This window comes from Bacidia gigantensis (genome assembly GCF_019456465.1).
Source record: "Bacidia gigantensis strain McMullin 20006 chromosome Unknown contig_156, whole genome shotgun sequence".
NCBI classification, from domain to species: domain Eukaryota; kingdom Fungi; phylum Ascomycota; class Lecanoromycetes; order Lecanorales; family Ramalinaceae; genus Bacidia; species Bacidia gigantensis.
In genome coordinates, this window is record NW_025408594.1 from 861,523 (window position 1) to 885,763 (window position 24,241).

General features: G+C 49.9%; 9 protein-coding genes across 9 annotated transcripts; 4 read left to right on the forward strand and 5 right to left on the reverse strand.

The window, feature by feature from the left end:
• Positions 1-323: 323 nt before the first annotated feature.
• Positions 324-1,919, reverse strand: KY384_002528 (uncharacterized protein; the record flags this gene model as incomplete). Its single annotated transcript, XM_044811051.1, has 1 exon — positions 324-1,919. One exon carries the CDS (start codon positions 1,917-1,919, stop codon positions 324-326), a length of 1,596 nt encoding a protein of 531 aa, XP_044671934.1.
• A 1,597-nt stretch (positions 1,920-3,516) lies between these two features.
• KY384_002529 (uncharacterized protein) lies at positions 3,517-5,176 on the reverse strand (the record flags this gene model as incomplete). Its single annotated transcript, XM_044811052.1, has 2 exons — positions 3,517-4,978; positions 5,028-5,176. 2 exons carry the CDS (start codon positions 5,174-5,176, stop codon positions 3,517-3,519), a joined length of 1,611 nt encoding a protein of 536 aa, XP_044671935.1.
• Positions 5,177-5,679: 503 nt separating this feature from the next.
• Positions 5,680-7,734, forward strand: KY384_002530 (uncharacterized protein; the record flags this gene model as incomplete). Its single annotated transcript, XM_044811053.1, has 2 exons — positions 5,680-5,874; positions 5,920-7,734. 2 exons carry the CDS (start codon positions 5,680-5,682, stop codon positions 7,732-7,734), a joined length of 2,010 nt encoding a protein of 669 aa, XP_044671936.1.
• A 1,748-nt stretch (positions 7,735-9,482) lies between these two features.
• On the forward strand, positions 9,483-10,378 carry KY384_002531 (uncharacterized protein; the record flags this gene model as incomplete). Its single annotated transcript, XM_044811054.1, has 2 exons — positions 9,483-9,929; positions 9,977-10,378. 2 exons carry the CDS (start codon positions 9,483-9,485, stop codon positions 10,376-10,378), a joined length of 849 nt encoding a protein of 282 aa, XP_044671937.1.
• A 3,091-nt stretch (positions 10,379-13,469) lies between these two features.
• On the reverse strand, positions 13,470-14,624 carry KY384_002532 (uncharacterized protein; the record flags this gene model as incomplete). The annotated part of the gene is made up of 1 exon (XM_044811055.1): positions 13,470-14,624. One exon carries the CDS (start codon positions 14,622-14,624, stop codon positions 13,470-13,472), a length of 1,155 nt encoding a protein of 384 aa, XP_044671938.1.
• A 1,225-nt stretch (positions 14,625-15,849) lies between these two features.
• Positions 15,850-17,442, reverse strand: KY384_002533 (uncharacterized protein; the record flags this gene model as incomplete). The annotated part of the gene is made up of 3 exons (XM_044811056.1): positions 15,850-16,257; positions 16,317-17,284; positions 17,343-17,442. 3 exons carry the CDS (start codon positions 17,440-17,442, stop codon positions 15,850-15,852), a joined length of 1,476 nt encoding a protein of 491 aa, XP_044671939.1.
• A 545-nt stretch (positions 17,443-17,987) lies between these two features.
• Positions 17,988-19,290, forward strand: KY384_002534 (uncharacterized protein; the record flags this gene model as incomplete). Its single annotated transcript, XM_044811057.1, has 2 exons — positions 17,988-18,917; positions 18,973-19,290. The coding sequence occupies 2 exons, from the start codon at positions 17,988-17,990 to the stop codon at positions 19,288-19,290; spliced, it is 1,248 nt and encodes a 415-aa protein (XP_044671940.1).
• Positions 19,291-19,624: 334 nt separating this feature from the next.
• Positions 19,625-20,398, reverse strand: KY384_002535 (uncharacterized protein; the record flags this gene model as incomplete). The annotated part of the gene is made up of 1 exon (XM_044811058.1): positions 19,625-20,398. One exon carries the CDS (start codon positions 20,396-20,398, stop codon positions 19,625-19,627), a length of 774 nt encoding a protein of 257 aa, XP_044671941.1.
• Positions 20,399-22,011: 1,613 nt separating this feature from the next.
• KY384_002536 (uncharacterized protein) lies at positions 22,012-24,185 on the forward strand (the record flags this gene model as incomplete). The annotated part of the gene is made up of 3 exons (XM_044811059.1): positions 22,012-22,434; positions 22,482-23,437; positions 23,561-24,185. The coding sequence occupies 3 exons, from the start codon at positions 22,012-22,014 to the stop codon at positions 24,183-24,185; spliced, it is 2,004 nt and encodes a 667-aa protein (XP_044671942.1).
• Positions 24,186-24,241: the final 56 nt, after the last annotated feature.

Below are 24,241 nucleotides of genomic sequence, written 5' to 3' on the forward strand. Positions count from 1 at the left end.
GGTAGAGTTTGTACACGTTATTTGGTTCTCCATTTTCATCACTGACGTGACAACCGATGACTTGGCTTTGTACAATAAAAAACAGCCATGCAAGCTTGTCCATTAACCGGCCGAGTATGCATAATCAGAGACAAGGAAATGAAAAATGTACATCGCGGCCACCATCGCCCCTTCTATTGTTGTCAGATCACAAGGGCACCCAACCCTCCAGGCTTTTTCGTTCATAACGAAGCCAAGTTACCAAAGAGTAAGGTTGTCGTCAGGTCCTTCCTTTCCAATCACTTTCCCCATCAGACCTCTCCTTTTGCCATTGATACAATCATCTAGTTGCCCCCAATCAAAGAAGCAATAGCCTGGTAAGCCTCCTTGAGACCCGCTTGGACAGCCATCTTCTCTGCGTTGTAGGCATACCTGTCGACACCACTGCTCTCGAGATAGCTGAGCAGATCCTGCATGTCACTAGGTGCGAGACCGCCATTGACCGCGAACTCAGAGAGCCAGAGCTCGGGAACACCGTGCTTCGACTGCAGATCCTTGAAAGTGTCGACGATGCCCTTCAATTCGTCTTTGTTCTGACCATACCAATGGAAGCAAACGGCGTCTGGCTTGAGACTGGTTGCGCTAATGAAGGTGTCGAGCCATTCGTGAGCCTCGTTGCTGACGCAAGGTGAGACAATCTTCTGACCGGCGTCCTTGTTGGCCTTGAAATTGGATTCATAAGGACCAACCGCAGCAATGGCATCCATGGGACCGCACCCACCAGCGCCCTGGGGCTGGTTGGGTTCGTTGAAGGCCATGACGTATTTGGCTCCCTGGGAGTTGGCAGCCCAGATGCTGGTGTGGACGTCCTCGGGACCCCAAAGCTGAGGCACGAATTCGAAATCCAAACTGCCTTGAGCGTGGCCGACGGCGGGCATGGGGGAAGAGTCCCAATTGCAGCCCCATGACATGCCTTTCATACCGTTGGCTTCATCAAGTGTCTTGTAAAGGATGCCTCTCTTTCCACCGGACGGAGAGCTCTTTTCTTCAGTCGGTTTGGAGGATGGACTAGGCTGTGCGGACTGTGACACCTTTGGCTGTTCCTTCTTCTGCTCAGTCTGGGGTTTGCTGGGTGACTGTTGGTTGTTGGAGCCAATGGGGCTTGAGTTCTGAGTAGAGGCCTCCGCAGGCTTAGTCTCTGGCTTGCTTGCAGGTGAGCTCGCAGGCTTCTCCTGCTTCTGTTCAGTCGGAGGTTTTGGCTGGGTGTTTGCGATAGGGCTGCTGTTCCCAGTGGACTTCTGCTCAGGCTTGGATTCTGGCTGAGTCGTAGGTTTGCTCTCGGGCTTGGTCTCCGCTTTGGCTTCAGGTTTCGGCTGAACCGGCGATGAGCTTTCATTTGAGGATGGAGAGCTCTGTACAGGAGCTGGACCTTGTGATTGGGCACCAGCGGCTGGCACTGTGACAGTGACAGTCTTCGCAGATGTGACAGTGACAGTAGCAGGACCACATTGATCAGATCCTGAGCCCGAGCCCCCATTCCCTCCTGGTCCACCAGACGCACCAGACCCGCTTGGCTGCGTGGGGGAGCCGCCATTCCCGCCTTGTGATTCTGCGGGTACGGACTGACCACTGCTTATGGGCACCGGAACGATACTGATGACCGACGAAATTGTCACCACTCCTCCTGGCACGCTTGCGCCGGTACCAGTGCCGGTCGGCGCAACGGTGGTTGTGTTTCCTATCGGGAATGGCGCACCGGAGGTACCGGTGGGGTGAGGATAGATGTTGGTTGGTGGACCGCCATGAATGCCGTCTGGGTGAATGTCAGAGAAATCCCCGTGGCGCTTGTGTTTCATATGCAGCCTTTCATGCTGATTAGGCCTGGCCAGCACCGCGGCAGGGAGCAGCAGGGAAAGTAAAGCTGAAGTGAGGACGACCATGTTAGGAGAAAAACTAATAAGTAGCAGAGTCGTATGGATTGGAGCTCAATGTTCCGCACTGTGTTGAGCTTGGAGGATAGTATTTGAAATCTTCGAATGTTATTTATTCACTGGTGTTGTTGCTGTTGCTTGAAGCCGACCAGGGCCGTTCTGATGGAGCGATTGCAAGTGGTCCAAAGGACCAAATGAATGGAACGAGCGAGTGCTCTGAGGGTTGGGAAAGAGTGACTGAACGACGGACGGGCTTGCAAGAACGACGACGGTGGGTGTTGAAAGGAAGAAGAAAAGGCGAGTAAGAGGAGGGAGCATTAGGGGGCGCTGGGGGTGGATGGCGCGGCGACTAGGACGGGTTAGTGCGTGTTGAATGGGATTACGGCAGGGGCCATTTAATTTCGGCTGAAGAAAGTCCTAGTGTTTGGGCCAAATGAGCAAATCACCATCATCCTCATCCACCATCAAGCAGCATCAACAGACAGCCGCCGACCTTACTTCAGGCGCCGAGTCCGTCATCAATCGATTAACATTCAGCAGTAGTATTCCATTATTCGGTTTTTTGTAAGAGAGAAGACGAGTCGCCTGACGGAGTTGGCGTCGACCAGCAAAGGGGCGCACAGACAGAATGGCTGCTTAGCCTGCTGAAACGACCGCCCTAGCTCTGCACTCACGGACTTTTGGAACGCCATCTCAGCCTGTGCAGACAGATCGAGGTCGGAGAAAAGACTCGCTGGCGAACTGACCCATAGGTCTAGTCCATATTATTATTCCAGCTTGACGATGAGGTCAGGGGATCCAAATAAAGGCAATAATCTGCTGGATCCCATCATCTCATAACCGCCTTTAGGGCGCATTAAGATTATGAGGGGGCGAGCCAGTCGAGGGGGGCGCCGTTGGTTGCTTGCATCGGTAGCCAGGTACTAGGGCAGGGCACTCACAAAGTCAGCATCCTAAGTGACCAATGATGAGCCAGACCTACCCAAGCTTGTCCAAGCTACCTTTGACCCCAACTAGTCAAGCTGGTCCAACCCCAACTATCCTCATGACCGTCCTTGTATTATTCTTTACATTATTGCTCTCTTGAACCCGCATAACTCTGGGAACCTCATCCATAAAGCCAAGTCGCAGAGGCCAATTGGTGCTAACATGGCCCGTCGACGTCAAGCTGTAACGCGAGTTCTGCATTCAAGAACTTGACGGAGGTATTGAATTGCCCAATCTCGACACTAATGGAGAAAGTGCCACCACGTTCTCGTGTCCATGGAGTATTTTGCAAGACCTAACGGGGATTGGACTGCTTTCCTGAATTGCGTGACAACGGCATTCGGGAGAACTTGAGAGGCTTCCTCCTTGAGATATATCATCCGTGGCTTCTATGGAAACACAGCACATTCTCACTGTTTGTGGATATCGGCTACTTCGACAAACTTACACATGGAGGGAGAATGTACTCCTCCAATCTTTTCATGAGGTTTTGGTGAGCTTGGATAAAGCCAACGAAGACTCCAAGCTAAAAGGCGAGTCTGGCAAGAACACATCCTTTCAAGGAGAATAGCAGGAATGCATATGTGCGGGTAGTCGTTTATTTTGTTCCAGGATAGTCTCATCTCTTTTCACCTTTTCTTCTCTCTAGCACCTTGAGAACGTCTGACGCGTTTTCTCCATCCCCTTTTCGCTTCTTGGGACCCCTCTTCCGTTTCTCCTTGCCAGCTTTAGCCGTATCACCTTCATTTTGACCCCAGATAGACAACTTGCCCTTCCGTCCCTCTTCTACGTCGTCCTCATCATGAAAGCGGCTACTGCCAAACCCCATATCCATGTCTTCAGCATCGCGGTCACCTGATTCGAGCAGCTTCCGATGGCGCGCAATTTTGATTGCATCTTCGTCGTCCTCCAGAGGCATAGAAGCTCCTACTTTGAGTTTGGAAGCTTTCTTAAATGCAGCGAGAAATGTCGGATCTGCGAGTATGTTCTGAGATTGACTTGCTGGGTCATCTGATTTGCGAGAGTCGTTGAAATAGTTCCGCGCCTGGTCATTCTCTGCGTCCGTCCGTTCTGTAGCGACAGAAAGCTTCTCACCATGCTGTATGGGTTGCTCTTTCGTGCCGACTTCGCCCTCGTCTGTATTGTCTCCGTCGGAGTCCAAGACCTCATCACTCATGATGTCACCCAAGGGATTGAAGTCAGTCCCCACACCCTCGAATATATCTAATTCATCTTCGGGTTGGGCCTCTACTGGTGACGACGGAGTTACTTCCATGCCTAATGGTGCAACACTCTTGTCTGGCATGAGCAGACCACTGTTTGTGAGAGGCTGTGCTATAGTTTTAGTCTTCTTCATCTTCCGCTTCACATTACCGTCAGCGTCGACCAATATCAATATCTCTCGGCCTTGCTCGTCCTTCTCTAACCGTGATCGTTCCCCCATAGACCCGACCCTTTTGAATTTGGAACCCAGGCTTGGCTTTAGCGCTTTTGCTTCTGCCGCTGCTGCCACTCTTGCCGCTTTCAGTTCCTTCAAAATATCATCTCTTGTACGCTTCTTACCAGCCACAGGAGGCGGTGGAGCCATTAAACCTCTCTTTTGCCTTTCCTCTTTCACAGGAGCACTGAGCTCCTGCACCTCAAGCTCCTCGAGTTCATTATCAACATTTACGTCAGAGCTGGGCTCAATTGCCTTCAAAGCTTCATCGTCCATGTCTCCCTGGTCGGCTAGGACATCTTCGCCCCTCCTGACCCTTTCGAGTAACCTATAATCGAGACCTTTCACAAGATGCGTATTCTTGGCGTCTCCGCTAACAATCTCATCTCTCAACTTTTGAAAGGTTGTTTCGTCCATTTGTCCTAGCTTGACCATTTCCTCAAGGGCTCTGATCCTAATTGCCTTGTCATCATCCTCTTCAGATACCCGTGTCTTCGTTCGATCTTGATACCCAAATGCCAGCTTAGTTCCCTTGGGTGCAGTAGATGCACGGGACTTCTTGGCTTGAGTCCCATGAAGCTCGGCATTTCGTTCCGCAAGTTGACGGGTAAAATCATTATGGGAAATCCCTCCGACTGAGCGTCTACCTGTTAGTCAGCTCATTGACCTTTCGTGGATTATGAGGGACTCACGGAGTCATAGGAATGCTCGAATGCATACGCGAGCCCAGAGCAGACGGGGTTGCTCCATTTTGCCTTGTGGTCGCGACTGGTGTGGATCCATCGTTTTTTGAAGCTACAGGTGTATCGAGGACAAGACGGCGGAACTGAGTGTTGTTCATTTCCTAGGTAATGATGACAGCTTAGAGATGTCAATGCAATTAATAAAGTAAAAATAGCTGGCTCTGGGGCCTCCACCGAGGGCTGATTTAATCTGAGGTTGTTGAGAGTTCTGTACTGAATCGATATTCCACGCCGGAACAGTCCCGCTCTTCGCCCTAGCCCCCAGACTGGGATGACTTCAATTAAGCTTGCTGTCCTACACCAATATAAGACCTCTGCCAACTCGCATTTTGCTTGACCGATAACATTTACTGGACGTGTCAATAATCATACGGCAGCTTCTATGAATCTGTGATAGTGCCAAGCTTCACATGAGCCTCTTGGACCTTCATAGCGAAAATGAACGACCCAAGCGGCGCCGTCCCTCCGCAATTGGTATGCCCTGCGTAATCTCCTTACTTGAAGCCGTAGAGGAGTAGCTTATCATTTTCTCCAGCTTCGCCACATTCACCTCGTGTGCAATCATCGATATGCGTTGATGCCACATCCAGACATCCAGTTAATGGCAAAGCACCTGCTTGAGGCTCCCAAGATCGTCTTAGGGGTGAGCACTATGACGTGGATGGCATTTCTTGAGCCTCCGCGTGACGGCACATTGATGCTGGTCTGGCAATCGCCTCGAGTAAATCAATTCGCGAGTGATGGATATCTTTGGGCGGATGACGAGAGAGCCTTCAGCCAGCCTATGAAGGGCTACGTGAGTTTTTCCAGTGCCTTCGGTCGATGTTACTCACATTTGCAGACAATGGAGATGTATGTAAGACAGCGTGGTTTTCGTCTGCGCTTCGAGCCTAGCACCATGCACGCACGCCGTCGCTTTCGACTTGTGCCGAGCCCAGAGCCCGGTCAACCTTCACCACAAGTCGACCCCTCCCTTTGGTTGATTCATTATTACCGTCAACCTGATCTTGAACATCAAATTCCAGCCAGCAGCGTTCGACCATCCATTCACGACCAGCAACTCATGCAGGAACGAAATATGCTACAACAGCAGGGACAATTGCTGCAATTGCAACACAAAGAGTTTATGCTACGCGATCGAGAAAACTGGCCTACGATCAATATGCCTGGAAATTCTGCTCAATCGTATCCACAGCAAGGAATGGGGTATCCTGGTAATGTGATGGCACATATGAATCGAAGCCAGCAATCAGCGTATATGCAAAATCCTCCAGCATCAATGGCATCCGGATCTACAGGCCCTGTCGCAAAGCGACCGCGCCATGGCTCAGTCAACCAGGCACATATTTCAAGCACTGCCATTCCAATGCGCAGTGCCGGACAGGACGCAACGCCAGATGATGAAGACTCGCTGGTCGGAGTGGACTATATGGATCTTTTAACACCTCGGGAAATCAGCTCTCAGAGATACAAGCAACATCACCAATGGCTCGAAGAAGTTCTTAGCTCTCCATTTGACACAAATCAGATCATCCCTGGAGAATTAGGACTTGGGCGGAAGGGTGAGCTTGAATCACTTACCAAAGATTTCTTCAATGCACATACTGAGGCAAACACTGGAGAAGAACGAGGAACACCTGAAGGTTTGGTGACAACCGAAATGTACAGGAATCGAGAGATGTTTGCAGAAGAGACACCTGCTGCTCGCGTCGGACAACTGGAGGACGGGAAATTCGATGATTTTAGAAAGCGAGCAGCACAGCGAGTGGAAGACCTACGCAGCGAAATGGAGCAGCTCAGATTGAGGCACTCTAGGAGAATGGAAAAATTGGCCAGGGGTCGCTCTTGGGGAGACATGGACCTAAAGCTCAAAGACGCTACACCAGACTTACTCAATGGATCTGGTCTCAAAATGAATGCAGCGGATGCCATTGCAATAGACTCGACGACTGAAGTCGCTGAAAGTAAAACCAAGAAGAAGATCAGGCTCATCAAACCCGTTGAGTGCACAGACAAAGGTGGACTGGAGGAAGGAATTCAGAAAAACGTCACTAAAGAAGTAGACGTCGAGATGAACGGTACTCCAACAGACACGAATGGGTTACAGGAACGAGAGATTTCCGAATCCCAATCTGAATCTCAATCCCAATCTCAAGCTTCAGCATTATCTCCAAGCGCCGCCGTCAACAGCACAGAGCACCAAGCATCGGAACTCTCTGTCAAGACGAGTGAGGTGTCCCCTGCTCCAGAATCCCAGGCATTTACGGAAGCTAAAGACCCTTCTCCTGAGGACTGGATCATGATCGATAAAGAAGCTGACGAGACCGAGAAAGATGATAGGAAAATTGCTTTTGACAGCTTTACAAATAATGACACACTGGAAGCTAGGGTGAGGCCAGAGGAAACTCCTCAAGTATCCGGGGACGTCGGAACAGTGGATGAAGACTTGACATTCGAAGACAATGACTTCGCTAGTGGTATCGACTTCGGGGATTTAGATGCTGCGGGAGATATGATGTCGTATGCGCAAGAAATCGAGACCATGGTTCCTAAAAACCAGGATGACATCAATCTAGGGGACCAAACATCCTTTCAAGACAACCCCGGTCCCGTAGCATCATCTGTCGCAGAAGAAGCTAACGGAGACATATCCTGAGGTTGAGCATGCGTTGCGTGCTTCCCTAAAGATTGAGCACTGGCCCGCGGACTAGGAGCGTAAGATAATGTTCAACTCTTGCACTTGGATTTCACCTTTATCAATGCAACCAACGTGAATGTTCTTCACATTTCGACCGCGTAGATGATGCAAAACCCCACCCGAAGACAAGAGAAATCTCTTGATGTGTTTCTTTAAGATGAAGAATGAACGCGAGTGAGGGCTAAAATGGCGCAGCAGTACTAAGATTGTATTTTGGACTAGAGCCAAATCGGTGGTGTGACTGAATGAGAAGATGCATTGATTGCCGCCGTGCAGCCATGAGTATAACACGAAATCTGTGCCTGTGATTGAGCACTCTGTCGAAGCCATTGGGGGGCCGGGGGTCAGCATTGTTCTCAGGTGAGAGAAGGAGATCAAAAGACCAAGCAGAGACAGAAGCTTATAAACCTACTGTCTTTCTGATTGATCCAAATGGTCTTTCTTCTTGCTTTTGGCGTAATCATTCGCGCAGTCAGATATCCTCGAAGTCTTTGCACAGCCCCTCGCGTTTGCCAACAAGGTGACTCGAGAGGGAAGCCACAATCTCAGCCTTGTTTTGACGAGATTTAGGCCATGATAGAAGTATGAAGAAATCATTTTCCAGCTTCGAGCATCCTTCTACAAACGGGCGTTCTCCTCCTCGCGGGCTTGAGTCTACTGTTCAATCCATTAATCACACAAATCAACCAAGTCTTGATAATCTCCTTGTGAGAATGCGTCTCCCAATACCTCTCGTTTCATCCTCCCATCGCAGTCATCAATCTGGGACACCTATCCGTGTGGTGGAGACCAGACGACCAGCGCCAAGATACGGCATCATTGTTTCTACGCCGCATGGTACTAGATCCCATCGGTCCCAAGGGGCGACTCGAATCAGGGAGAGAAGGACAACAAGATGGCGAAACTAGGTGGACTGCAAAGTTGAAGAAGTCACTTCGACCGAGACGGTTGAGATCATTTATAAAAGATGACACAGTATTGATAGTACCACAAGCGGTTCTGGAGGTAGTCACCTCAACGGCGTTCTAACTTTTGTTATCTGGAGGGATTGCCAGGGGCAGAGCATTCTGAGGGCTCTCACTTCCCGCTGCAACTTGATCAAGGATGTGCGTTTGGAGATGAATAGCACCTTGTAGAGATAGCATAATCAACAAGGGATTACATCTAGATAGGATGGACTGCCAGTGCTTCGAAATCCAATTGCTTGAATGGCCTATTTTTATGGCTTGACGGCTTCCTGAAGACGAACTGTCATTTTAAGAAGCTTTGAAGGGATTCGTAGACATCTCTACCCCCATGATATCTACGTAGATGCATCAGGACAAAACATCGCTTCTTCAGACATGCGAATCTTAAGAAAGCGGTTCTGCGGAGTAATTGCTGTGCCGATCAGGGTCCGACATCAAAGTAAGGTCACTTCTCAAGCTTCTACCCCTCCTCCTCTTGTTATAAGATCACACTACTGGTCGCAACCTCTTTATACCTTCCGGCGACGTGTGAATATCGCGTTGTTCGTATATCTCACAACAAGCTCAAATCTATTCTAGTCGCCATGTAAGGATTACCCTCGTTCATGACTATGTTGCGACAATTGGCAGCCTGCTGACTTGCCCATCCTCGTCAGGAATCGTTCACTATCAATCCGATCCAAGAAGGATAAGGAAAATTCTTCGGGGACCCAAAGCACACCTAAGCATCGTTTCACCATGGCGACTCTTCGGGGCATACAACAACCAGAGCTAAGCAAGAAGCTTTTCAAGATGATCAAGTCCGAGAATCATGCAATCGGCGCCTACGAAGCTGCTAGCCGTGAACGTATCTCGATTGCTTCTCAGCTTTCCGATTGGGGCGAAGCTACGAACGATGACTCCATCTCTGATATCTCAGATAAGTTGGGTGTGCTACTTTCAGAGCTTGGGGAGCAAGAAGATTTGTTTGCCCAGAACCTGGAAGACTCCCGCGGTGTCTTAAAACAGATCAGGAATACGGAGAGCTCTGTGCAGCCAAGTCGTGATCAGAAAGCAAAGATCTCGGATGAGATTGCCAAATTGAAGTACAAGGAGCCCACCAGCCCCAAGATAACGCAATTAGAGCAAGAGTTGGTACGAGCCGAAGCACAGAACCTCGTTGCGGAGGCACAATTGACGAACATCGTACACTTTCCCCTCTTTCTACCACCAACATCGCTAACCAAGTCCAGACTCGTCAAAAACTCAAAGAAGCCTACGACGTGCAATTTGCGGCCACCATCGAGCGCGCCGAGAAACAGATCATGCTCGCTCGCCACGGGCGCCGAATACTCAACCTTCTCGACGACACGCCCGTGGTACCGGGTGACACACGCCCCGCCTTCGAGCACGGTGCACAAGCCCGGCAGATCTTGAACGATGCTGAGGAAGACCTACGCGAATGGGCGCCGAATCTGGAACCTGTCACAAGCTCTGCAAAGGACATGACATCGAACCTGATGCCCAGCCAGGCCGGGACCGTTGCGCACAGTGATGCCGGTGACACCGTCACTACCACGCAAGGAAGCACGGTAGGAGATGTTGGATCACCAACGCACGGTGGGAGTTCGCACGTTGCACAGACTTCAGCATGAGGTTAGTCCAAGTGAGAATGGAAGGCGTGTCAGATATGTGAGTGAAGTTGGTTGATGAAATTGGGTTGTGCACCGCAGAGCGTGGACGCAGTACGATGGTACGGTTGGTAATGAGTAGCATGCATGGTTAAGTTTCTGATACCACTTTGCAAGAATTTCAATGAGGGCTGCTTCTAACTTCATGTTGTTTGATTTGTTCTAGCGATTGTGAAGGGGTACTTTAGTATTCCTAAATGCTGACGTGCAATACTCTCTTATCGTCTGTTCCCTTACTTAATCCTTCATTGCTTTTCTTTACTCTCAATTCGTTGAAAGATCTGCCCTTTTCTCTTTCATTTCCCTTTCCTTTCCAAAGACTTCTGGCGTTGCCATAGACTTCGGTCGACATCCGCGGCGCTTGGATCACTGCTCGAGCTTTGGGTGTGACTGGCTCCGCTTCTGCGAGGCGTTGCTGGTGATATCTACGCGAAAGTCTTATAAGGAAGCCGGGCCATAATTTCCTTCCTTCCATAGCATCAAGGTTCATATCAGGGCTGAGCATCATTGGTGAGGCAATCGTTTCTCGTGGGGGACTATACCAGTGCTGTCAGTCTAGTGAGACAGACGGGTGGTTCGACATTAGGATCTCACCCTCCGAGGTTCTTCATTTCAATTCGTTATCACACTTGATGCAGTGGTAGCGCTCCCCCGGCAGTGCCCCGAAGACAGGCAGGCATTGCCCTCCAGAACATCCGATTGTGCATTCATGGTCCGAGTAGCCGACTTTGCAGAAGGGCTCGGCTAGTGTTGATGCTTGCTGCTGCGAGGTGGCCGCGGGCTGAGCATTGGGAGGAGCTTCGCTAGATTGGTCGGAGCCAGTGGGTAAAGATGTGGCGGATAGGATGAAGGAAGTGAAGAGGAGTATGGTCGAGAGAGTGGGATAATGCATGGCCACAGGTGAGGGTATTGGTTCAGAGAAGCTGATATGAAGTACAGAGAGAACTAGACAAACCAAGCTTGTTACTCGACGTGGTGATTCGAGGAAATGACGCGTGCAGTTGGATGGAGGGAAGCTGGAGGCTGGGATGGATATTATAACGGTTGATAGAAAGGTCCCATCCCCTCTCTAACACGACTAAAGTCTGCCCACGGCGTCGCATCGATCCTCTGATTCTTCAGTTGCCTTCATTTATGACGGCAGGCCCTGCCAAGTGCCTAGAAGGAGAGAATGTGGAAAGCTTGCAGGGTCTGGTGGGGGGTGGCCGTGCCGCTGATTGGGCCCCAGGCCAATGGGGGACCGTGCCTGGAGGAGCCTGCGATCAGCCTAGGGAGCTGAAACCACTAGAGGGTACTCCTCTGACAACTTTGCGACATGACTTCTTCGCTCCTGTCTTCTCTTCATTTCAACCTGCTGTCCATCAATAATTTCGCTGCCGTGCGACAAGGTCAATACTAGCAATGGCATGCGCAAAGCAATATGCGACCTAATAGGAACGGATTTGAGCATGAACACTCGTGCATCATTCAACATCCTCGTGCCTGCTCTATCACAACTTCGAGCTGGGAACAGACTTTTCTGATTATTGTGCGAGTGCTTCACCAACTCGCTATTGTACCCTGATCTGGTAAGGCTTCTGTGATTTGGACGGTCCTTCAATCGACGTACGCTTTCAGATGTGCCTGCATCGACCTCACGTACGACCTTGGTTACCAGGGGTCGATGGCCCACTGGCTCGTGCTGTCTTTCATTCTTTCTTGATTGCATCGTCGTTAGCACCATGACTACTGCCTGCCTGCCTGCCTGCCTGCTGCTCTGCCTGCGTGGTGGTGGGATACCACCATACCTACTTAGTGCCTTCAGACTTCTGCTTCTGCACTGCTACGGCCCAGCAAACGACATAGTGGGGCCTGGCAGGAAGGAAAGTCTTCTTGTAAAGGAAAGGTTTGACTTGTTATATACTGCTAGACATAGTGGATACGCTGTTACAGGGGAGGGGGCCCCCACCTTGATAAGAGAGCTCGTCCTGCAGACAGAAAACATTCCCCTTCTTCTCCTTCATATGGCCACGGTGTATGTCCCGGGCTCAACACTGGCGCCTTGGCGCGACAACGCTAGATCACTCAATTGGTGCAAGCGATTTACGGGTGCCTGAGAATACTGACCGAGGGAAGGATGTGTAAAGCTGATCCAAGGCGATCACATACAGTTTGTCTCTATTTTCCCCAAAGTAGCTGTATGAACGCAATGGGCGAAGCTTTCTTTTCACGTGAGTACTCATTCTTGCGCTCCTCCACGGACTGTGATCCATTAAGCCGCGACTGGACAGCGATGATTTGTCGAACGGCGTATGATAATTTCAGGTCGTTGCAAATTGTATGTAGGCAACCCGCATGCATACTATGTGCATCAATACTGTGGCAGAGATCTGGTTAGACGGAGGGGAGCCACGCTCGAGATAATTGCCTACTGCAGCCCTGAAGATCTGATTTTTAGGGGTTGCGAAAGGGGGCCAGTTGGCTCTGAAGTACAGGTGGTAGCTAGAACCTTTCGTGGCCATGTTCCAATTATCTAACCCTGGGGCGATAAGTGCGATTCTTCCAAGGCTCAGCGTCCAACATGCATTTGTCATTGGACTTTCGTTGCCCAGAAGCCAACTCTTACCCCGTCCACAGGTGACAGCACAACCTCGCTCTTGTATTGAGGACCATCATTCGAAGAGTGACAATCAACACGCTCGAATCGCTGCAGAATTCGGACCGTTGTATAAGCTTTTCAGGTGGTCAGCACATACTATCGAGGCAGATACTAGGGTGTGGCCAACCTATCTCTGCCAGGGCAAATTGCTGGCCAATACATATTCTGGGCCCTCCATTGAATGGAATATAATGCCAAGTTTTGGGCGTCCATTTCTCCCAGCGTTCAGGGCTGAATTCGTGGGGATGCGGTAGATCAGGAGTATCGGGATATAGATCTTCTCTTCGCTGCATGTAAAGTGCCGAATATCCTATTGGAGTATCTTTGGCTATTCCGAGCGGGAGAGATCCGTCGTGGCCGCCTCCGCGTGGCAGAGTTGTGTCGCAGAACGACCAGCGGACCTTTTCGGAAGAACAATCAGCTCTGGCTGCTCGACAGATCCTCCCGTTGTAAACTTACGTTGAATGGTACACTAGGGTACAATCGTAACACCTCATTCATCACATTCTTCAAGTAAGGCATACTCTTCAAATCCTCGTAGCTTGGTCTCTTAAAATTTCCAACCTTCTCTAATATCTCCTTTCTCAATTTCGCCATCATCTCAGGGTGTTTGGATAATTCCATGAAAAGAAAGCTCAGTGTCCCAGCTGTTGTATCTCTACCAGCCAATAGAATGTTGACGCATTGGTCTCGGATGACTTTCCTGTCTCGTGTCCCTGTTGCGGCGACAGCTTGAAGGAAAGACTGGTTCGAAAGTTGTTTTAAATCTTGGAGGTTCATACGCAGGGCTTGCTCCACGTATGGTTCCACAAAGGTATTGATGCGCTTGAGAGCACGCCAGAAAGAGTTTCGTGGAAGCAGCACATTGAGTGGGCCCACCCTAGCTACCTGGCTTTGGAAACGCTGTACCTCGTTGAAACTCTCAGCAAAGTCAGTCTGCGGATTGTCTTGACTGTCGACACTTTGACCAAGAAGGTAGTCGGTTGCTCCATCGAGGGTGTAGCGGTAGAAAAGTGCCGCTACGTCAACCTCTTGACCTTGTCCGCCAAGTCTTACAATGACGCTCTGCACATGTTTCTCGAAAATGTCTAGATCCCGCATGCGTTCCTTCACGAATTGCGGCCGGATGAGCTGACGGCTTGCGTGCCAATTCTCATGGTCGCTATTGAAGATGCCATCGCCAAGGAAGTGCTTCCAATCTTCATGGAAAGATTTTCCTTTGCCATAATCCTGGAACTGCGTTGCTAAAATTGCTTTGATATTCTCGGGGTCTGCAGTGAAGATGAACCGTTGTCGACCGATGTACGTTTCCACTGTGGGAGAGCTTTTGTTTGGACTGTGGGAAAAGAGCCAGGTCCAGAGATTTAGATCCTCATGTTTGTAGGTTGTATACAAGCCGCGGAAGGCAATATCAAGACCAAACGGCAGATAGAATGGGGCCCGTGGAGGTAGAGAGCCTAGGCGTTGGATATGGATACGTTCTCGGTAGGAGTTCAAGAGCAAGTAGCAAGTGAAAACCCCGAAGACGGAGGCGAGTGAAACCCAAGGGTTTTCGAATATAATTTTGAGCATGACGGGAAACAGAAACTTGACAACACAGTGGAGATTTATAGGAGAGGATATGAAAGGACGTTTGTGTAGCCCAAGCTCATTTTACACAGAAAGAATAGGGGATGATGTAATTGTTAACTTACACGCGCATGAGTGAATCAAGCAGGTTGACAATAGCTAATCAAGCTCATACAACACAGTGAAGGCGACATCCACCTACGTGGGGAGATCTACCCCTCTCTGTGTCTCTCTTGCTCTTTCCCCGCGTGATATCAGCCTAGTCATCAGTCTAGGAGCAACAATGCCTCGGCGGAGGCGAAGCGAGCCGCATTTTCTACAGCCGCAGGGTGACACGTCATGGACAGACTCGACAATCTCGCCGACTCGATTTCAATCTCCGTCATCTATTTTGTCTCCATGAAGAAAGACAGCTGCAGGACCCTATGGAATGGTGGCAAAACGACTTTTCGTGCGCCAGTCACAATGATCACCCCGAGGTCCGTTACAGTGAAGATACTCACTCACTGGCAAGAAAGACGAGCTGGTCCCTCTCAATTTTGGTGAGAGGCGGAGTCCCCAAATGCAAAGAATGATCGGCTACATCTTCTTTAGAGGTGGGTAGGTAATTCAGCTGACTTCCCCTCGGATGTCTCTTTGCACTGGTCGGTCGACGCAACGAGAACATTGAGTTCTGATTTGAGGGAGGTCAGATCTGTCATTCACCTTCCGAATAGATTTGAATGCGATAGGGTGACCTGGAATCCCCCGTCAATCCAATCGGAACATCACTGCGGGATATGTACCCAGATATGGAAGGCCTGCACAGAACGGAGGTCACACGCAGAATGAGCCAGTCAGCTCCACCCTCCATCATACAGCGCACCAATTCGAACTCGAGATAGTAGCGGGCGAGTCACAAGAGTAGAGAAGCCATCAGTAAGAAAGTCTCGCAACTGAGCTTTGCATCGTTTGCACTCCCCTGTTCAGTCCACACCCATACAGCCAGGGAATTAGCCATGATGGCGGGCGAATGCACAGTGGAGGATATCACGGCTGGAGAGAATGATTAATTATATTATTACTGTATGTATTTGATCGCTCAGTCTATGCCATTTCAATCATTAGTCCCGTAAGTGAGCACTTGCCTTCCGAGCCGTTTCCGAAGTACCTTGTACCTTAGCCTATCCTGTTCTTCGTTCCACGCTATGCTAAAAAAAAGCAAATCCCTCATAGTGTATATAGACAATCAGAATGTGAGCATCAGTATTGCCATTAAAGCCAGCGCCACCGTCAAAAGTGGTCCAGAGGCGCCGAGACTAACGGCGGCGCCCTCCGGCTTCGAAGTCGACTTGGATATGGCCGGACTTGTCGAAGCCGAAGATTCTTCCGCTGCTTGTGCCTGCACGGGCGAAGTCGTCGCCGGTGTGCTCTGTGCATTCTGTGCTGCCGCAGCCGGGGATGAAGCCCGTGTATCCAGAGCTGGAGTGTCGACTATCAAGAAGCCTTTGTCGTCGTAATGTTTTTGAGACCCACTAGAGATCTTTACTGGAAACCCTTGGCCGTCGTATGCCGTCTCTCCATCAGACCCACCAGCTGCCGCACCCTGTTGCGAGCCCTGTGACGACGAAGATGGCGAAGTAGGTGGGGGCGTTACCTTGAGTACACCGGTTAGTAAGGTATGTCGCCGGAAAGATTTGAGGGTGGCTCACTTACAGGTGCAGCACTAGGAGGTAGAACTTTCCCAGCGCTAGTCACAGTCCAGCCTTCTGGTAGTCCAGGATAGGTTGTGACAGTGGGCGTTCCGCTAGTTTGCAGGGTGGTCGGTGACCAATTTCCGGCGTTGGGTTGATACGTATTTGTCGCAGATTCCTTGTGGGTGCCGTCAAAGGGCATCGGTCCACTGTTGGTACTCGCTGAAACTTGGGGCGCCTGTTGATTAGTACTTGAACCCTTGCCGCCTTTCGAGTTCACTGAACCGCCAACAGCTTGGATCGATTCCCAAGTTCCGTCGCTGCCTGTATACTTGTACTGCGAGCCGGTAGAGTAGTCGGTAACTTTGATTGATTTAAGTTGCATCACCGATCCTCCATTGGTGAAACTTGATGCCCCCCCAGCCCATTGCACCGTGCCAGGCGCATTTGAACTGCAGCCGCCACACCAAGCACCAACTTTCACCATCATAGGCGTTTGAGGATACGGATATTGGCTTGCTGTCGAAGATGAGAGTGATCGTACAGGTGATCCATCGATTGACCAGACAACCTGATCTGCGGTCCAGTCGATGCTGTAGGTCTTGAAACCATCGTGATTACCTGGCGCTGCATGGAAAGCCCCTCGATTGTAGTTGAGAGTTTTACCCTGGCCAAAATAGTTGGTTTGGACTTGGTTGTCGTCGCCACCCAGCCATTCCCAATCTATCTCGTCGAGGTCGTCAGACTGTAAGACAGCACTACTGACGATGCCAGTACCGGGTGCTGCTTTGATCACGAAATCTACATGACCAAACATGATGTACCACTTCGAAGCTAGCTGAGGTGAGTCGCCATCTTTGGCAACTGTAAAGGAAGCGCCGTTTGAGTCGTAAGTCGGATTGCCTGTTGGTGTGAAGGAGTCTGATGAGCCTTTAGTGAAGTCTATGCTAACATCCGTTTTGCCGAGTGCTGAATCTGGTGGGCAACTACCTACAGCAATAGTGAGTTTTTAGGACAATAGAGAACATTCTACAGATTTTAGACTTACCACCTGTGAGAGGATTACATGTTGAATATGTCTGAGCTGAAACTTGTGAGATGGTAATTGCGGCGGTTGTGATAATGCTGATAACTGTCGAGGACCTCATCGTGAGGCTCACTAGTGATGCGGAAAAGTGCAGAGCAGACCAAAGCCGCGCGAGTTTTTCGGTGACCTAGAAAACGCGGCAGTGATGATGTTCGCGGAATGACAAGGCAAGAATGGTGACTATGATACAAGATGGGGAATGGAATCGCGCTGTGACTGTTTGCAGCAATGGGAATCGGAAAGGAGAGAGAGCACTTAGCGAAGTTACCGGTTTTCTATGCTACCATAATTATTCTGACCACCGAATTCTTTCCAGCCTCGTTATCGTTAATTAGGTTAGGAGTGACGTGGATATTGTTTCTAGACGAATGGCATTGTACAAGCGGGTCGAATATTTAATTGATGGCTGCGAACATCCGTAGCGCCAGGGGCTGGTAAATGTTTACCAAGATATCGTCGGCTGGGAGATGAGATTAGATAGCGGCTCGGACCGTGCCTCGCTCTCGGGACTTGAGCGCCAAGGACTCACTAGCACTTAGTAGGACTAGCGCCTGCTCTCTCGGCTGGAGCTCGAAAAGATTCTTTTCACGTTCTGTGACCGATACAATGGCCGAAGGACTAGCTCCTGAGGAGCGCCTTGCTCTCATCAAGGAGAATCTGCAAGAAGTTCTCAAGCCTGAGATCATAGACAACATCATACTCACAGAACAACGCCCACTCAAGATTTACTGGGGAACTGCTACCACCGGTCGACCACATTGCGGCTATTTCATATGTATAGTAAAAATTGCACATTTCCTGAAAGCCGGCTGCAATGTCAAGCTCCTCCTTGCGGACATACATGGTTTTCTTGACAACCTGAAAGCTCCCTTTGAGCTTGTTCAATTTCGTGCGGAATACTACAGGCGATTGATAGTATCAATGCTCAAGTCAGCCAAGGTACCAATAGAAAAGCTTGAATTTGTCACTGGTAGTGATTATCAGCTATCGTCGAAATATTCCATGGACCTTCTTCGTATGAGCGCTGTCTGTACGGAACACGACTCGAAGAAGGCTGGGGCAGAAGTTGTAAAGCAGGTGGATAATCCCTTGTTGTCAGGCCTCATCTATCCACTCATGCAAGCATTGGATGAAGAATATCTGGGTGTGGACGTGCAATTCGGTGGTGTGGACCAGCGCAAGATCTTCACGTTGGCTGCGGAGCAGCTTCCGAAACTTGGGTACAAGGAAAGAGCACATCTGTTGAATCCCATGGTCCCAGGTCTGGCTGGTGGCAAGATGTCAAGTTCAGAGCCCGACAGCAAAATTGACGTCTTAGATTCTCCAGATGTGGTAAGAAGGAAGTTGAAAAAAGCACATGCCGCGCCAAAAGAAGTAGAGGGCAACGGTGTCATAAGTTTCGTCGAACATGTTGTACTCCCGGTCAGCCGACTCCAGGGAGATGGGCAGGGGAAGTTTGTTGTCGAGAGGAAGGATCAAGAGCCCCTAATCTATAGTAACATCGCAAAAGTAAAAGAAGATTACCTTGCTGACATCGTAAGTCCCCATCACTACTCATACACGCTGTTCTGGGCCATACTGATCTTCTTAGTTGACACCACAAACCCTCAAACCCGCGGTGGCAAACGCTTTGCTTGACCTACTGGCACCAATACAAGAGGAGTTTAAATCGTCACAAGAGTGGCAAAGTATCGAGCAGAAGGCCTATCCGCCTCCAGAAGTCAAAAAGAAGGAAAAGAAAGCCAAAAAGCTTGGCACAAGGTTCCCCGGCGGTGCAAGAGGAATCGAAGCCAAGGCAGATGGACACGTCGAAGGTAAAGGTAAAACTGAAGTAGACCTAACAACGAGTTCTGCGCAGGCGATGCAGAAACTAGCGATCAGATCTGACGAAGCTACACCGAGCACATGAATCCACCTGCTGCATATCACTAAGTAAAGGCATCGACTTAAAATCTCCCTAACATATTGCAAATAGCCGGCGAATACAAGAGGACTCAATATTTCCTCCTGCGGTTACTTTTACCATGCTACTGTCTGTCCGTGTAATTCTAGAGGTCTTATCGCTTTGTACCAAAACGATGAGCACATTCATGCTGCTTCCACAAGCATGCGATTCTCCCAGAGCCTGTCGCAAAATCCGAAAGCTGGTCCATCGCGACCTAGAATCTGACTTTCCTCGCATGCTGCTTTCATCAATGTCAGCTTGCTGGCTTCGGCATCACGGTTTTCAAAGACCTTCAGCCTCAAATAAGTACACAGTCTGTGAGACCTACTGCGGGTTTGCGAAGCCGGGCAAGTTCAGGTCCCATTGACCAGAAGACAGCTGGCAGATATGGCTCCACCCGACGAATTCTTTCAATGAACTCCTGGTCTTCAGGGTCGTCGGTCCAGAATCTGAGCCACGTTTTCCAAGTCGCCAGGCGGATAGGACTAAACCAATGTTGCCGCATACGTGTAAACAAAGTGGCCGGCAATCGCTCCCCCGCCTTCAACTGAGACAGGCCTCGCTGCTCAAAGTCCTCTGTACCATCGTAAATATAGCGGCGGTACTTGTCCTGTCTCTCCAAGATTTCATCGCGCTCTTGAAGAACTTCCAACGCTACTGATTTGAAGGAATTCATGTAATTGACAAAGTCATTCTCGTTGAAGCGTCCACATCTACTTGGGGTACCTTTTAGGCTCCAAATTGTCCTCTCGAATGTCACTAGTACGCAGTATCGACTCTCGGGAAACATTGGTAGTAGTTTTATGAGGCCTCTGAGCTCCTCTTGAAATGCCTCCGATAGTTCTTTCATAGCCGTGATCGGAGGTGTGTTAATGGACTCGATGAACTGGCCATCTCGTATGCTCTTGAGAAATGGCAGCGGCGCTAGACCCATCTCAAATCCTTGCAGCAGGATATCGGCAAGGCAGTAGAGCTTCAATATCAACACACTTCTCATGGGCGGGGACGTGGCAACAACAAGGGCAAGGTCGATTTCTCTATTCACATCTGTGTGAACGTCCTCAAGGGCCATCGGTGTTGAAAGAGCGGGTAGCACTGAGGGATCAGACGAATGCATTAAAGGTGCCATACTGCTCGTTTTACCTGTAGTGTGAAATTATGCTCGCGGTATAAGAGCTAATGTTTTTCAATTTCTCTGTACTTGAAACTACATTCATACTAAGTCCTGAGCCTTTAAAGTAGAAAAGGGGATGACTGGAATATGGTGTGGCTTCCTTTAAGTTCAAGATCGTAAAGCTTATGGTACTTCGATACTTCCGGGGCTTTTAAAGTCATATCGAAAAGAAACGGAAAATATTCTCAATCTGCAATTTGATGTTGCTTTGACAGCATTTCTTCACAAAGTAGCTATTGCTTTGGATACATATTTATTGATGCGATCGGTGCACCTAGAGAACGCGCGCACGACACTTGAGCCTTAAAAATAACGTAATTCTTCACGAGGTAGGAACATCAAGTAGATTTGCCTATATTAGAGTAATTGCAACGAATTGAGCGTCACCTACCGACAATTTGTCCATCTCTTGAAGGAGTCTCCATCCAGCGAGCATTCACCTGCGTTGCACAGGCCATGACGGGGTCGGGGAAAATGAGCTTCTAGCCGCCTTGCAGTTTGACTGCATAGGTGCAGTTGAGATCTAGAAATTGAGAGAAAGATCAGGTTGAAGAAGGAGAGAGCACGTATGCGATGATTCCTCAAGGTGAAGACAGGCACGCCAGCTCGATTCAATGCCTTTCAGGGGCAAGGCCGTCTCAGACTTGAGAATGAAGGCGAGGGTGCATTCGATATATACGGCAATATGCCTAGTACCACCTTGAAAGAGGGACTATTTACATCTGCCTCTGATTGTCATGATTGGCAGCAAAGACTGCCATAGAACCAGTCTATCGGACGCTTGCTCCTGGACGCTTGCACGGTTATGGTCTAAGTCCTTGGGGATTGAGAGCAGTACTCCCCTTCGATCTGTGCTTTGACGTCCTCGAAAAGTGCGTTTCAAGTCCAATGATGAAGATGTTGGCGCTATCATCTGATAATTCAAATGTCTTGAGTAAGTGAAGTCCTCGCTTGCTTTAACATCTGAATCTGTTCAGTTCAGGCATCTAGTGACCTCGAAAGTCTGCAGTAGCATGCATATGACTTGATCACTGGTTATGTAGATCCACTGGTACTATCCACAACGTGCAGGACAATCATATGCTTTGAATTTTAATAGAATGTGTCAGGAAGGTATCTGAGGAGGCAGATCAGCATGCTGAGAGCTGCGTTCAATTCTGAAATATGCGCGGCTGATCTTGGCCCCGCCGCCCACTTCGCTCCTAGTGCCCCGCAGAAGCCTGCTTTTGCCAAAGAAAAGCGAATCGAGGTGGCGATCTCACGTAAATAATGAATCTTCAACACCTTCCTTTGTTGATCTCCATCCCTTTTGCGCGTATCATATGCGTCTGACACATACGCGTGCATTCGAGTGTCCCTTCAAATTCTGTGCGCCTGCTCTCTCCCCCATCTCAACCTGTCGAACCCACTATCTACTCTCGCCCAAAATTTGGTAAAGCCTCCAAAAAGTTCACAAGATGGCGGACGACATGGAATACTTACAACCCTCATTTAATCCTTCATCCGTCACCATGCCCCGGTTGCGCAATATTCTCATGACCCACGAGATACCTTATCCAGCGTCGGCAAAAAAGGCCGATCTCGTTACTATCTTTGATCAAAAGCTCAAGCCGCAAGCCCGCAAGCTGCTTGCTGCACGTGATCGTGTAAGGCGAACGAGCGAAGGCATCACTCATGTCCCGAGTAGTCAAGACAGCAGCGTGGATGGCAAAAGCGACTCTAGGTCGTCCATGGCCCCTCCGCCTATTCCAGACACACCTCGGTATCGCAAACCAAGGAAGAACAATCGCGTGAGCTCAGATGGTACAGCATCAGCATCGGAGTCTAGGGACTCAACTCCTGGGGGAGACGAAGCTCGACTAAGCACGCTAGACAGTCAGACACCGAAACAGAGCCAGAGCTCCCCAAGCCAGCATCGCGCAAACCTCGGAAGAGTGAAGCAACACCCAAAATAAAGGTAGAGGACGCCGATGACAGACAGAGTCGACCTCAAATGCCCGAGAGCGCTTTCAGTAATGAGAATCCGTTTCAGAGTGGAAGTTCGCCATTAATCGAGGCTAATCGGCGAAAGACTGCCGGCTCGAGCGGTGAAAGAAGAAAGACCTCTTCGAGTCGAAGGAGAACAGAAGGGGTTTCGAATCCAAGAGTCAAACAGGAGCAGACAGATGGCATTGTGGTGCCCACGTCGAGGACATTCGAGATACCGGTGTCAAGGTTAAAAGCTGAGAGTGAAGAAGACCCGTCAGGTGTTGAGGCCGGAGAGGACTTTACACCGGAAGAGCAACTGGAGCTTGTAAGAGACAGAGCGAGAAACGGTGAAAGCGATATATTGCCTCCCAGGAGAGTGCGGAAGTCGAAGACTTCAAGCAATGTTCCGAAATCACTGCCTTGGATGTTCCTTACAGCACTTCTAGGAGGCTTCGCTACTTGGTATCGACAAGAGAAATTAGCTGTAGGCTACTGTGAAGTTGGAAGGTCTTCAGACGCATTGACTCCGATCAACATACCAGAATGGGCTAGCGACCTGCAACCGACATGTGAGCCGTGCCCACAACATGCTTTCTGTTTTGAAAACTTGGGGACAGAGTGCGAAGAGGGGTTCATCCTACGATCTCATCCTCTTTCGCTGTCTGGTCTCGTACCACTACCACCAAGCTGTGATCCTGATGGCGAAAAGGCACGTAAAATCAAAGCCGTGGCTGATCGCGCCGTGGAGGAGCTTCGTAAACGCAATGCTGAAGCTGAATGTGGAACACTAAAAGATTCGGATGGTAAGGCGCAGTCGCCAGAGATTGCAGAGCAAGATCTCAAAAATAGAGTAGGGGAAAAGAGGAGACGGGGAATGACTGAAGCAGAATTCGAAGACTTGTGGAAAGGCGCTATAGGCGAGATCATCGGCCGTGAAGAGGTTGTGCAGGGTAAAGAATCTCCAGATGGGTAAGTCCGATTCTTCTCGTACCCTTGCTACCCCTCTGTTCATGTTTTCTCTATTCCCAACACGTCAAACGACTTATTCTGACCTGCGAACCCAACTAATCAGACTCGCCTCTTCGGAAACAGAACCCGACTTGCAAGCACCTCTCTCTCCAGACTCCCCTTCGTCTGCTCCGTCAGACGATCCGCGCGCCTCACGCTGGCGCGATATCGAGTCCCTCTTTCCGTCGTAGCACTCATCACCTTCATTGTCCTGTACATCCGCAACAAAATAAGGCAGAGACGTGCAGACGCCGCTCGTGTACCGTCCCTTGTCGCTACTACCCTGGATCGATTGGCCACACAAGCTGCGCTGTACTCTCGAGGTGACAGTATCGAGAGCTGGATCAGCGTCGGACAACTCAGGGATGACGTGCTAAGGGATGAATTCAGCGAAAAGCGGCGAGAGAATGTATGGAAAAAGGTGAGAGCTGTAGTGGAGGGGAACGCGAATGTTCGAGCAAGCTCGAGAGAATTGAGAGGTGGAGATGTCAGTCGAGTGTGGGAATGGATTGGGAGTATTGGTCTAATAGACGATCCCGGATTCTTGGGGAGGAAGAGTGGCGGAAAGCGGGTCAGCTGGGGTGAAGTCGTCGAGGAAGACGGCAAGCCCGAGGGAAGGCTGAGTCCACCCGCTGAGGACGGCGTACCTGAAGGGAAAGGAAAGGCCATGGAACAGAGGAGATGGGATGAGGGAAGACCCATCTACTAATTCAAATTGCCAAGCATTCACGGGCATGAGGTCTTGGAGTGGATTGGCTGGGCGTT